General features: G+C 38.2%; 1 protein-coding gene across 1 annotated transcript; it reads left to right on the top strand.

The window, feature by feature from the left end:
- The first annotated feature begins 874 nt into the window (after window positions 1–874).
- On the top strand, window positions 875–13,224 carry LOC148977423 (transcription factor RFX4-like). Its single transcript, XM_089116386.1, has 14 exons — window positions 875–1,136; window positions 3,598–3,684; window positions 3,929–3,989; window positions 4,734–4,857; window positions 5,682–5,743; window positions 6,714–6,927; window positions 7,470–7,547; window positions 7,701–7,864; window positions 9,926–10,026; window positions 10,114–10,172; window positions 10,271–10,415; window positions 10,943–11,037; window positions 12,134–12,251; window positions 13,028–13,224. The coding sequence occupies exons 1-14, from the start codon at window positions 1,094–1,096 to the stop codon at window positions 13,207–13,209; spliced, it is 1,533 nt and encodes a 510-aa protein (XP_088972512.1). The 5' UTR covers window positions 875–1,093; the 3' UTR covers window positions 13,210–13,224.
- Window positions 13,225–14,101: the final 877 nt, after the last annotated feature.

Genomic DNA, 14,101 nt, shown 5'->3' with positions numbered 1-14,101 from the left:
ATATGCCAAATAAATATCTCCAGGTGAAGTCCGACCTCCTCGCAGTGAGAAGGCCGTCGCCGGCGCAGTCTATAGGTGTAGGAGCGAGCGTTCCTCTGCCGTCCACCAAGTGGGGAGCAGTTCCACCATAATCCCCCTTTCTCCGACTCGCTCTCTCTTTCCCCCGTGGTTCCATTCATATTCTAATCACAGCTTTCCCTTCTGCAGTTTGTAGGCACTCCATCAGAGCCCTCCCTGCCTCAGGCTCTACACTTTTACTTCCCTCTTTTGTGGCTGCGCTCTCCTCCCAGCACACTAAAATAAGGTTGCTTCAAGGAGAGCGACAAGGGGAGGGGGGTCCACCAAACTTTCTCTATCCAGTTTTGCCAACGGCCTATGAACTTTCTGGACTTTTGGTTTCAAAAGATGACGAGAAACATGTTTGCGTGAGACTTTTTTTTTTTTTGCACTGATATGAATTAACTCGTTCACGCTCCCGTTTCCAGACCGGCATCGCAGACATCAAAAAAGTTCTGCAATGGGCCAAAAAGTGGCCCTTGGATGGAGAACTTTAAAACTAAAGCAGCAGGGGCAGAGTTTGTATGTGCGTGTGAGGAGAGGGTACGAAAACGTATTAAATGCTATAATGGGAGACGGGGAGGCCACAGTGCTGGGATTGCGTAGATCTAAGCCTCTTTTTTTTTCGGGGAAGGGAGCTTTTCTTATTCAAAACAGCCCCACAAAAGACTTCCAGTGAGCCTTGCCACATCCCCATCTGACTCGAAGCCATTCATCAGCCTGCCGAGCCTATCAATGACATGTCCCCCATCAGGGCTCCTATAAAATCAGCCCCTTTCCCATGAAACATCAGCAAACATTTTGACGGCTCTGGCTTTTCCCCCGCTGGATCTCTGGAGTCTGTGACCCCCACCCCACCCGCTCCTACAACCCACACCCCCACCTCCATCAGCATCGCCACCCTCTCCACGGACCTCACATCTTATGCATCTCTACGACGGGCAGTTCTCTCGGAGAGACGGAGGGAGCTGAGGAGGGGGAGTCCAGCACGGAGCCATTTTCTCAGAGGAGCCCCTGGAACGTGCATGGGAAGAGGATGCATTGTGGGCTGCTGGAAGAGCCTGACATGGATTCCACAGGTTGGTTCCTGCTGCACCGCCGAGACATTGGGACGCCTGGGATCTGGGCTCTTTTGGAACGCGAAACGGGCCTTGGGATTTTGAGACATGAGATTGGCATCAGAAAAAGTTATTTAACCTTTCGTCAGGGAAGCTCTTGAATCTAGTACACCAAGAGATAAGTTGGCGCGTGTTTTTTTTTTTTTTTTTTTTTGGCCCCCCCCGGATGGGTGTGCTTCTGCTGAGAATATGGTTTTACACCGATTTGGGACTATGTAAAGTGGACGGCGTTTTTACGGAGTAGCAATATGACCTTAAATTGAGACTAAACTCATGCAAGGTCACAGATCTGAGTTTGTTGTCCAGTTTAAACGTTGTTGTTGTTGTTTTGGTTTTTTAATGATGCACCTGCTCAAGCTAAGTTTTGACTTGAGTCAAAACTGCACTTGATACTATTGGTAAATATAATTGCATGTCCTGAAGGTATAAATTGCAAAGGCAATGTTATTTCGAATATTTCTAGAAGTAGTTTAACCACCAAATGTGTCAATTCTACACTCCTCGTGGCTTCAAAAAGCAGTGTTACCCATCGTTCAATTTTGTTTAATGCAGTCGTTTTGTGAGAATGTTTTTAAATTATTAGCCATTTTGGATACTCCTTTCCATCCTGATATTCAGCGCATGATTATTAATGATCTCAGATCAGTCTCGGCTTTAGATTGGATTTAATCCAATTATTTAGAGAACTACTTAAACTGTTCACAGAGCAAATGATTCAATTACAGACTGAAAATCTGATCTCAACTGACTATGAGACGAGACTGACAGATGAATTAGATTCTGATGGGACAAATGAGATTTGTTGAGCTTCATAACAGCTGCAGTATAATAATAATACGTTTTCATTTAAATTAAAAAAAATGCCAGCAAAATTAAAAATGATCATTTGGTTTTTCAAATGCATGTTAATACTTGAAATAGTTTATACAGCCTGTTGTAGCCTTTTAAAAATAACTTTTTTACATAAAAGGAATATTTTACATTAAGTAAATTGAACTTGTTTATATTTTTCTCCGTCTCATTGCTGGTTTATTTTACCTAAAAAGTGTGATCTCAGAAAATCCAAAGCCTGTCAATAATTGTCACACACACAAAAAAATGAATACTTGAGGGAAATTTAATTTCCTAGTTTGTAAAAGCACAGAAGTTTGTTCATAACTTTAACAATTAATTTAGTGATCAAAAAATATATCATAGCTCCTTAGCATTTTGTAATGTAATAAGCTATTTTTAAAACACCTGCTTGTTTTTTTTTCTTGCTTTTTGAAACTATGAGGATTTGATTATTATGATAGGAAATTAGCAAATTAGAGCATTTAACTTGCTACCAAACTATGATCTCCATAATCCATTCAGTCAAGAATGTAGATTTTATGTTATTAGTAATTTCATCAAGTGCAAATTTGCCTCACTGAATGTATATTTTAATCAAGTCAAAAGTACATCTCAATTTTTTGTCTGAAGGCTGTCAAATAACTTATCCAAACAACTGTTGAGTATCATAACTTTCTCCATAACTTCAGCCGCGTCATGAAGCATCATTAGGCTATTGGTTGCCCAGTGACTCGCAGCCGATGCTATAACTGTTGTCATGGCCACTGCAGGAAAACATGTTTGACTTACGTTCGAATCGAATTAAAAGTGTTTCAGTCTTGTGATGTAAGGACACCAGTCGGCTTACTTACATAGCATAAATGAGAATGGCGCTAAAAAGGTTCTATTATGACGACACAGGCACAGCAATGGAGGAACGGCGAGCGCGCAGAATCAATTGAGCGTGCGCGCGCCTGTAATTCGCCTCGGGAACAATGAAGGATTCCTGCAGTTCTGCTGAAAACATTTCAAATAGAATCCCAGCTGCCCAAAGATCCGCACAATCGATTATAATTGAATTGCCCCGTCATTATTATGCCCCGGCCTCAACTCTTTAAGCAGTGGCTGCAACGCAACCACGTTTTCTAATGTTTATTGCACTCGTCTACAAACTGAAAGTTAATGTAGCCTATCTATAGCATATACTGTGGAATTTAAAATTAAAAAAGTTCAACACATTCACAAAACATTTCAAAATATTAGGGGAAAAAACGAAATAAGACGAATTGGCCTAACGTTAGTTCTGTGTTTAGGCACCACGGCGTGGTTGCACCTGTTGCCTCTGCCGATGGGAATAGCCTTGATAAATCATTATGCTAAATATAGGCTTTGTTAAATAAGTAAATAAAAATGGAATTGAAAAAAGGCCAAATTAGATTGCTAAAACTTTGTTTCGTTTCGCCCACTGTTTAAAACATTTTTTTTTTAATCTAAAAATTAATAAATAAACAAGAGGACGTGCCGGGCCTACGAGAAGACAGCCGTATGCCTACGATAAAAAGGAATAATGTAAAAAATAATATTTCCCCCCCCCCCCCTCTTTTTGCAGAGAGCTGGATTGAAAGATGTCTGAACGAAAGCGAGAGCAAGCGCTTTTCCAGCCACTCTTCAATTGGAAACATGTCCAACGACGAAAGTAAGTAGCCTAATGTATCGTCATGAATAAATTAAATCAGAATAGACTGCATGAAACATGAATAATTCTGCTCAGAGAGAACATAATGTGAAGGTTAACAGTGACAAAATCTTTCAAAAGGAAAAAATATATATAGGCTACTGTATATAAATTTTGATATACAGTCTACATATATTGCATTAGCCTATGTATAATTTATTTATTTTATTACTAATTCTAATTGTTGTTGTTCTTATGATAAAAGACGAAGAGAAGGAAAATAACCGAGCATCCAAGCCACATTCAACACCTGCCACATTACAATGGTGAGTCTAATTTACACCAGAAATGTACATCACTTATTTTCATCTTTACCACTGCCGCACACAAAGTTGAATTCTTGAAAATTCTAGAAAATGATGAATATAGTAATTCACTTTTATACTTTAAATGCCATCCAGTAGGAGCAAAATGCTTCAGTGTGAGGGAAAACTCCTCCTTGGGTTTGAGATACGCTATTTTGTGTATAGTTTCAGGGCTCCATTTTGTAAAATATGACACATACAATTGCGTGCTTTATAATTTTCAAATAAATCATTCACTTGTCTAGGAATTCTATATCATAAAACAGCAGTTGAATTTCCAAATGTCATGTTTGCAGTCCTGCTGTTTGTAAGTTGTCGGTTTCAAGTATCAGAAAGGCGAACAGACTTACAACCTCACAGAGAAAGACTTTACATTTCAAATTGCACATTGAATGTTCAGTCAAAAATATGGCAAACAAAACTAAACTCAAATGAACCTCTCCATTTTCAATTTTCTCTCATTTGAAATACTTTTTATTACAATTAAGTTAAATTGATACTGTTAAACTTGAACTACATTATTACACAAAAACAATTAACCAAATTTTTTCACGTTGACCCATTGCTTGAAGATCCCTCCAGTACACACAGTAATATTTGTTTTAGAACCGCAGAACTGCCTCCCTCCCGAGTTTATTTAACATTGACTTCTGATGTGTAGACCCTAGTTTTCTATGTGCGCTGACCTAACTGTGTTCTCGTTAGGTTGGAGGAGAACTATGAGATCGCAGAGGGTGTTTGTATTCCTCGCAGTGCACTGTACATGCATTACTTGGACTTCTGCGAGAAACTTGATTCTCAGCCGGTCAACGCTGCAAGCTTCGGGAAGGTATGTGTTTAATACAGTGATGAAATCAAATATTCTGTCTTTGATGAGGAAATCAAATGTAAAAACACATAGTTTTCTCTTATCAAAGGTCCTATAAAAATGCATGTTCACTTGAAAGAGGAAGGAATACATCTGTTACAAAAAAACAAAAAAAAGAAAAGCATTACATAATACTGGGTATTATGAAGAGCCACAGCCAGTGGTCTTTTCTTACACCTCTTCTGCAAACTCATAGCTGGACAATAAAAACAATGAACATGTTCACCCTTGTTCCCACAACCCCTCAACCCACCTACTCATATAGCCACCCCCCGACACCCTTGTCCCGCTCCCCCGGGTCCTGTCGGAGGATATTGAAAAAGAGAGGGGGCCTGGATTAATGTGTAATTAAAGGAAATTTGGAAGGGTGAGATGTTGCGGAATGTTAGATCAGTGGCTGGAGCAGCGTGGGGTGTCCTTTAGGAAGGCTTCATTGATTCAGGACAAAAAAGAGAGAGAGAGCTGGACCTGCCTCCCTGTCTGCTCATTTATCAAGCCAAGCCTGACAGAAACTTCACAGCTTGGCCTCTTTTTTCATCCCGCACAATAGAGAGCTTCACTGTTTGCAAAGTTTTCTGCACCAGGAGCTGGACCAAGGAGCTCATGGACAAAAAGCAGAGAGAAAAAGAAAGATTGGCCAGAAAAGAAATGTCAGTGGACATGTATGAATCGAACAAGATGATTGAGAAGATATTTTTTTGTCGTAGTTGTTACAGATAACACACTGATGTCACCAAAAGCTCTGAAAAGTTTCATGCGTGTGTGTGTGTGTGTGTGTTTTACAGATAATAAGACAACAGTTTCCTCAGTTAACCACACGGAGACTAGGAACGAGGGGCCAATCGAAGTAAGTTCCTTCTCCAATATTATAGACCTTTTCTAACTTTTTACATTTATCATATCACTTTAAATATGTTTTGTCAAGTTGATGACAATCTGAAACTGAGCCAAGTGGAGTCAATATCACTTCCAATAACTAATGATTAATTTGCAAAGTTTTATTTCCCCGCCCTTATCTATCCACCCTTATGTTGCTCCAAACTAAAAAAAAAATCCTGTGAAATAAGTGTTTTAAAAAATGTATTTATAATTTATTTGAAAAAAAAAAATGTTTGAAGATTACATTTTTAAAAATGAAGGAAGTCTCTAATGTCCGCCAAGATTGCATTTATTTGATTAAAAAAATGCAGTAATAACAGTAATATTGTGAAATATGATGACTATTTAATAGTTAATGTTTTCCTTTTTAACATAAGATGCAATTTATTCCTGTAATGGCAAAGCTGAATTTTGAGCAATTTTCTGATCTAAATGTATTATATATAAATTACATTTTAAAGCATGTTACAATAGAAAATATTTATTTTAAATCAGATTTCACAATAGTACTGTTTTTACAGTATTTTTCTATATTTATATATAGAAATAAATGTAGAAATGCAGCCATGGTGAGCATTATATATATATATATATATATATATATGTTACTTGGGCCTGTTAAAAAACAGTTATTAGGATCTTGGTCATTGAAAGACATATTGCCATTTACAAAGAAATGTATAAAAAGAAATGAACACTGTCACAAATCTACTTTAGACTTTGAACACTTTTTACACTGTAAAAAAATATTTTTTCGTTGGTCAAATCAACTTAAATCATTCAGATAACATAATATTTTAAGTTATTAAATCAATCACCTTCATTGTATTAACTCAATTTTTCCATTTCAATTAACTTAATTTTTTAAGTTAAACCAACAATATTTTTTTTACAGCTCATATATAATCTCCATCCTGCCACTCAATTGTCCCTCTTAGGTATCACTACTATGGAATCGCTGTGAAGGAGAGCTCCCAGTACTACGATGTGATGTACTCTAAAAAGGGCGCTGCGTGGGTGAACGAGACGGGCAAGAAAGAGGTCACCAAACAGACAGTGGCGTATTCACCGCGCTCCAAGCTGGGCACTCTCCTGCCAGACTTTCCAAATGTCAAAGACTTAAATCTGCCTGCCAGTCTGCCAGAAGAGAAGGTAAACAGATCACTAAAACCTCTAACTGCTAACCTCCAACTCCAACCCCCCCTTCTCCCTCCTCCTGCCCGCTACCCACCCCTCTAGATCCTGCTTTCATGTGTCAGGCGGACCTTCCCTGGGCCTGGATTTAGATGAGGACCTGGAGGATTTATGTGTTGGTTCCTAGCGAACTCTTAATCTTTCGAGTAGATAATAAGATCTCGCATCGGACAAAGGACGGGCACTAGCTGTCTCGCTTTAAAAAGGTGCCTGTAATTTTAAATGGTTTGTGAGTTTCTGATCTTTAAAGCCTCTTTTCATACACTGGTTTGGCAAGACCTTGTAAATAGGCATTGTTCGTGAAAGCAGCTTTTTTTTTGTTGTTTGGTATTTGTATCCTCTTTCTTATAGTGTTAGAGGCTTTTAGTGTCTTATTAATGCATGACCATGAGTCAGGAATGAATTTGGTATGACATCATTAACCAAGCGTTTCGTTGAATTAGTCTCTGTGGGAAAGTATTATAAATGGGTCGTTTAAATGGGCTTTTTTTCTCTACAAGGTCTCAACCTTTATCATGATGTACAGAACTCACTGTCAGAGAATATTGGATACTGTCATACGAGCCAACTTCGATGAGGTTTGACATTTCTTTTTTTGTCTTTTTTTTTTAGTTGCATGCATGCATTAATATGCTTTGAATTATGTTTACCATATTTGAAGTATGGTTTCCACAAGAAAATGCTTTCCTCATTTTTTATCACAATGTTTATTTGTTTGTGTATATGCATAGGTCCAGAGCTTCCTGTTGCACTTTTGGCAGGGCATGCCGCCCCACATGCTCCCTGTCCTGGGCTCTTCTACAGTGGTGAATATAGTGGGGGTTTGTGACTCTATTTTGTACAAGGCCATCTCAGGAGTCCTCATGCCCACCGTCCTACAGGCTCTACCTGACAGGTGACTCCCATCCCTGCCTATTTTGATTTAGTTAAAAAAGCAACACATTCTCATCCCAAGACGTCATCTAACTGACACTTTTGACCATACGTCAACATCCGACGTTTTAGGGTGCCCTTTAACGTCAGTTAGATGACGCTATCCTAGGGCGTCATCTAACTGATGCTTTACCTTTAGCGTCAGTTAGATTACGGGGTAGGTTTAGGTCTGGGGTAGGGTTAGGATTAGATAGCGTCATCTAACTGACGTTAAAGGGTGCCCTAAAACGTCGGATGTTGACGTATGGTCAAAAGCGTCAGTTAGATGACGTCTTGGGATGAGAACGGGCTAAAAAAAAGTGTAGAACTAAAGAAAATGCTGCATTTCCTGGCATAATTCTGGGTGGAAGGGTGGTATAAGTCAAACCATACCAAGTACCGTTACCTCAAAGCGAGAATTACTCCATTACAAGTCACCAATTCCAATACGACTTAAGTAAAAGTCTTAGTATCTGATTTTAACAGTGCTTACTCATACTGAATGTAGGCTCAAAGATTCTCTAGTCCTCAACACATTAGAGACATGCCAGTGAAAATCAAGACACAGTTGATTTGTGAGGAGAGCAATCACATTTTTATCTTCTAAGAAACCTCAAAATTGCACTAAATCAAGGTTGACAACGTCTACAAACACTCTCAAGTCTCAGTTAAGCTCAAGAATTCAAAAAGGGCTCAAGTAAACTAATATCCCTCAAAAAGGTCTCTTCAATATAACGGATAAATAATAATGTTAAGTAAAATGAATGGTCAAAGGCTGCTTGCACTGGACTTTGGTTTCGGCCTCATCACCAGTTAAAGTCACATCCTTATCTCATATATGAAACACCTGCGATTCACAAATACCTACTTATGCTAATGCACTCACATTCACTTAGAGTAGCCATGTTGAAAAAATTGGTTAAAGGTGCTCTAAGCGATTTTTTTATATACAGCAAACATCTCCTCAATATCCGCTTGCTGCATGTCCCCTAAACACACTGTAAAAAAATGCGGTCTATGCAGAAAACCCAGGCTCCACAAATGGCAGCAAAAACAAACTGCGGCAACCCGCTCCATGAAACATAACAAACTATTCCAGCCAATAACTGACAAGAAGGCCCTGGGGGTGGGGTTTGGGGGGGTCAGTGGAGGAGTAGTCAGGAGGAGGGAGGGTGTATCTAGCCTCCATTTTGTTTGAAAATACTTTTAACGTCAACAAGAAGTCACGTCACCCGACATCGCTTAGAGCACCTTTAAAAACGCACACGATATAATACCTTCAAAGCCGTGTAGATGGCAATATCTCTTCTTTTGTAGGAAAAATAAACTGCTGCAGAAAATGTTAGGTGTACATTTTAATGAGAAATTGCATTATTCATTACAGATATATTAGAGTAAAGAGTACAAATACTGTTAAAAAAAATTAAGTCATTTATAGAGTAAAAGTTGCTAATATATTTGATACTCCGTAAAACTACAAAGTAGCCAAAAAGTACAATTAACATTTACCTGAATACTTTACATCACTGGAAAGTGGTTATTAAATTAGAAAAAGAAAAATTGTGACAGAACTTGAGTTTATTTATTGGAACTGGATTAAGAAAAGCTCTAGCCTACCTATATGAGTGGATGGAGGGGGGAATTTGGCTAAGTAAGAGGGTTTTGGTGGCAAAAGTGAAGAAACATCACATTTTAATATCAAATAATTTGTTAAGATTATGAATATTTTTACTCGCATATTATATATGATGCTATATTCTCACATTCTACATCATCAGAATTGCCTCAGTGCTGATTGATAAGTCCAAGCCTTGAGACTTTTTTCTTTAGTCAAATAGACTTTTGTCTTCAAGCTATAAATACCTTTAATACTATTTCCACAGAGATCATGCCAGCATTGCATATCTAACTTTTGCGTCAGGGTAATTAACTTAGCAGATTACCTTTCAATGACGCATTACAAGAGGTGAAAAAAGTCATTGCGTCAGAGCATTCTTTGTGTAATTAACATTTATGTCCTTGTTTATGTGTTTCGATAATGCAGCCTCACTCAGGTGATCAGGAAGTTTGCCAAGCAGCTGGACGAGTGGCTGAAGGTGGCATTACATGACCTGCCTGAGAACTTGCGCAACATAAAGTTTGAATGTAGGTGCCAAATATATTCAATAGTCTCAAAAACATCACAATGAACTTTGCTAGTATTCTAAGGCTACTTTTTTTTTAAATTCTCAGTGTCAAGAAGATTTTCCCAGATACTTAAACGACAAACATCATTAAACCATCTCTGTCAGGTATACAGCAGGTTTATGTTTAGTATTTAACTTTTTGCAAATGTCTATGATCAATCATACTGCAGGGAGCAATTTTAATTAAAATCTTGATCTTGCAGGCCTCTCGGACGGTGATCCACAGTGCAGACATCACCTTTCAAATGCTTGAAGACTGGAGGAACGTAGACCTCAACAGCATCACTAAACAGACTCTTTATACAATGGAAGACTCCAGAGAGGACGAGAGGAGACTTATCATCCATTGTAAGGAATAGTGGTGCATTTCATGAAAAAGTATCAGATAAGACATAGCCGGACTGATTTAGATTTATTCATTAGTGTGTCTGTACACCACATGCAGTGTATTTGCTGCAGAATCACATGCAGCGCTGTGTTAAAATCCCCACTGGTTTACGTTTCGGATTCCACACAGTAGCTGTCAACCAGAGCTGAATCATTCCCACGACCATGAGCGTCGAGCTTTAACCACAGACACTGAGAGGTTAACCCTCACAGTTTGACACCCCGAGGAGCATTTCAAATTCATTTCAGCGTCAACCTCTCACATGACTGATCAGGTCAAAGTTCAAAGATTCTGTCATGTCATCCTCAAAAGAGGATTCTGAGCTCCTCTTCCTACAATTCATACGGAGGTCTCAAATCTGTGCCAATTGCATTTTTGTAATTATAGATTAGCAATTAAAATGGAATTTGACCAATTTGAGAAATGCATTCTTCAAAAAAGAAATGTGTTTTTAATCTCTCAAACTCTTTTCTGTTGTTTTTCAAAGTGTATCAAGAATTTGACAGACTGCTGGAGGACCAGTCCCCTATTGAAGCCTACATCGAGTGGCTGGACTCTATGGTGGAGAGATGTGTCGTGAGGGTACGTGATTTCCCCAAGTGCAACATGTTCCTGGATCATCATCTTTGTTGATCCTGGAGCAACCAATCAGATTTGAGGGACAAGTTTTCAGTTTATGTCAACTTTAAGCTTACAACTAGGGTTAGCTGCTTCTACGTCAGTGTTATCTTCCCATCATTTCCCTTTGATTTTAGGGATAATGAGTAGGATTAGGTTAGGTGTAGGGATAGGGTTGGGAGGGACTACATTTTCAGACAGGAATGTTGTTCCTAGATCAACAAAATACGTTGACCTGGGAAAATCCGGCTTGATTTTTACTCTACTACAGTATGATGATCCTATACAGTAATTAGATATCTATTTGTTTAGCTAAAATATAGGCCTATACAATTATGTGAATATGAATAAAAAAAACCTATACCTTTTGGGGTCGGTAATATTTTTTTAATGTTTTTGAAAGAAGTCTTTCTCTAGGTTTCATTTGATTGATCAAAGTTAGAGTAAAACAGTAATAATGTGAAATATTATCACTATTCAAAACATTTGCTTTCTAAAATATAATTTTAGTATCGTTTTCAGCATAATTACTCCAGTTTTCAGTGTCACATAATCCGGAAATCATTCTAATATGCTGATATGGTGCTCAAGACAAATTTGTTATTATTGTCAATGCTCAAAACTGTATATATATACAGTACATATTTATGGATGTATCATTTAGAAATTTCAACAGAAATATAATCAAGAATTGTCATTAGACTGTTTTTATGTTCTTATAACAGAGTTTACAGGTGTCCAACCCATGCAACTCTAAATGCCGTCACAACATACTTAAGGCCTATCGTGATGCAATCCCCCAACTTAATGATGTCTTCATGGCCCCTTTTTGTGGGGCCTCAATTATAGTCCAGATATGGGCTTGTAAATGTGGTTGCCATGGGAACTTATACTACCTACCAGACAATAGTTCAATGGGAGGGTGTTTCCTTAGGGGCAAATCAAATAGTTGACTTGTTGACGTGTTTTTCGTACTTAGGGGTTAGGCCCCAGTATGGACCCAAAGGTTAAGGCCCCTGTGCCTTCCCCCAGGCTTTTCTAATGGTAATACTCCCTTTAGGTGGCGGGGAAGAGACCCGGATGCCTGAAGAGGGTAGCTCAGCAGTTCCTGCTCATGTGGTCATGTTTCGGGACCAGAGTTATCCGGGATATGACGCTGCATAGTGCACCCAGCTTCGGTGAGTCTAGCTGCACCGTTTTGTCACAACAATCATGCAATTAGAAAGAGTTGAAAGTACTTCTTACTGATTTTATTTGTTTGGAAGCTTGAGTTTTTCAGGTTAGCTCAAAGTTTCTCAATCCACAACACCAAGTGTCAACTTTTAACTAAGATGGCAGCTTTGTTAACTCTTGGCTTACACCATCTAGCCGTCTATGGCAAAGTTACTGAAAGAAGGGCCATAAAAGAGGTAAAAGCCCCCTCCCTGTCAGCTCTGTCTGTGAATATCAAAGGCACAGCTGGTTGCAGTGTTTTGATAATGCAGCTCCCTGTACAAAACAGCTAATTAACAAAGGCAAACCCCCACCAAGTCTTTCCCCCCTTCTTCCCATTTTATGACCGGGCAGTATTGCGCCCAGTCCGCTGAATAGCAGCCATGTTTATTATGCACATAGTGGCTGGAGTTGCTAACACAATGTGAGGATTGTACCATGCTCCTTATGAATTCTTTCCCCCATCTCATTCAGAAAATGGACTCAAAGCATCATATGCTTCAGTAACTCTGTAGATTTTATGCTTGGACCGCTAGTTTGGTTCTGACTTGCATTTGAGCTCAATAGTATTGCGCCAGTTAACAACGTCAAATCATTTTGATCTCTCAAAGCTCTCAGAGATTCAAATTCAAAATGCTTTATTGTAGTTGTCCACAAAGCCTTCAATTATTTCTTGTTTCAGACAGGTGAACTTGAATTGGTAGGAACTTTTGATGATAAATTGGATTCTTTATATTTCTAGGCTCATTCCATCTGATCCACCTCATGTTTGATGACTATGTACTATACTTGCTTGAGTCTCTGCACTGCCAAGAGAGAGCCAATGAACTGATGAGGGCTATGAAAGGAGAGGGTTCACCAGGTAAGATCGATTTGATACGAGCAATAGAGCTGATCTGTCATGACATCAAATTTGTAGACTAACACAGAAAGCTGGTTTGTCGTTAAAACAGGATTTTCATTAGTATGTAGTTTTTGAAGAGAGTTTTTATGTTTTGTTCTACAACATAAATGATACATAGTCAAACACAACTTAAATTTTGAAGTTGGAATTTCTTTTTAGTATAAGTCTATAAAGCCTGCTGTATCAAATTTAATACACACATTTCCAAGGCCTCTAAATTATCAACATAAACAAAATATAGCTGGAAAAACCTGTTGTACACAATCTTCTTCATATTCTGTCTCTACTGATTTTTTTAAGTAGATATTAGAATAACTTATGGCTTTTGAGGAATGCTTATTTATACGTCTCTCGATCGTCATTGTATTGCATTTCATTATATGAAAGAGCTTTGAGCTACAAAGCTTCGATCATAAAACTAAGCCTTTAAAAAATCATTTTACAAAGACAGATTTTATATGCATATTATGTAGAGTAAATAGTCTGCTATATTGTTATTGAGATCTCATTGATTTACATTACAAGCCATTAAAATTTCATATTGCTTTTTGGCCATATTAATAAATCAACAGCACAGAATTGCAAATTTTTGCTCTGCTTGGATCTCTGAATAACACACTGAAGTGTTTTTACTCCTCATGTATGAGCTACTATTAGCCATAAAAGCCTGAGTATCAAATATGATACTTAACAAAAAAACACACATGCTTTCTTTAAAAAAATAAAAATAAAACAAAATCTGACTATTATTTCGTGTCCAGCTTTACAGAATTAAAAGTAGCAATATATTGAAAACAATGGTTGCACAATTCAAACTCACGTCCTTTTGGTAGTTGTAGTCCTTGTTAGCTACTTGTTAGCTCTTTATATTCTAGATGCTGTAAATCAGCTTAATGCTAGATGATGGTTTTT

The sequence above is a fragment of the Pimephales promelas genome, chromosome 10 (assembly GCF_988280905.1).
Source record: "Pimephales promelas chromosome 10, fPimPro1.hap1.1, whole genome shotgun sequence".
NCBI classification, from domain to species: domain Eukaryota; kingdom Metazoa; phylum Chordata; class Actinopteri; order Cypriniformes; family Leuciscidae; genus Pimephales; species Pimephales promelas.
This window is presented reverse-complemented; position numbering and strand designations above follow the sequence as displayed.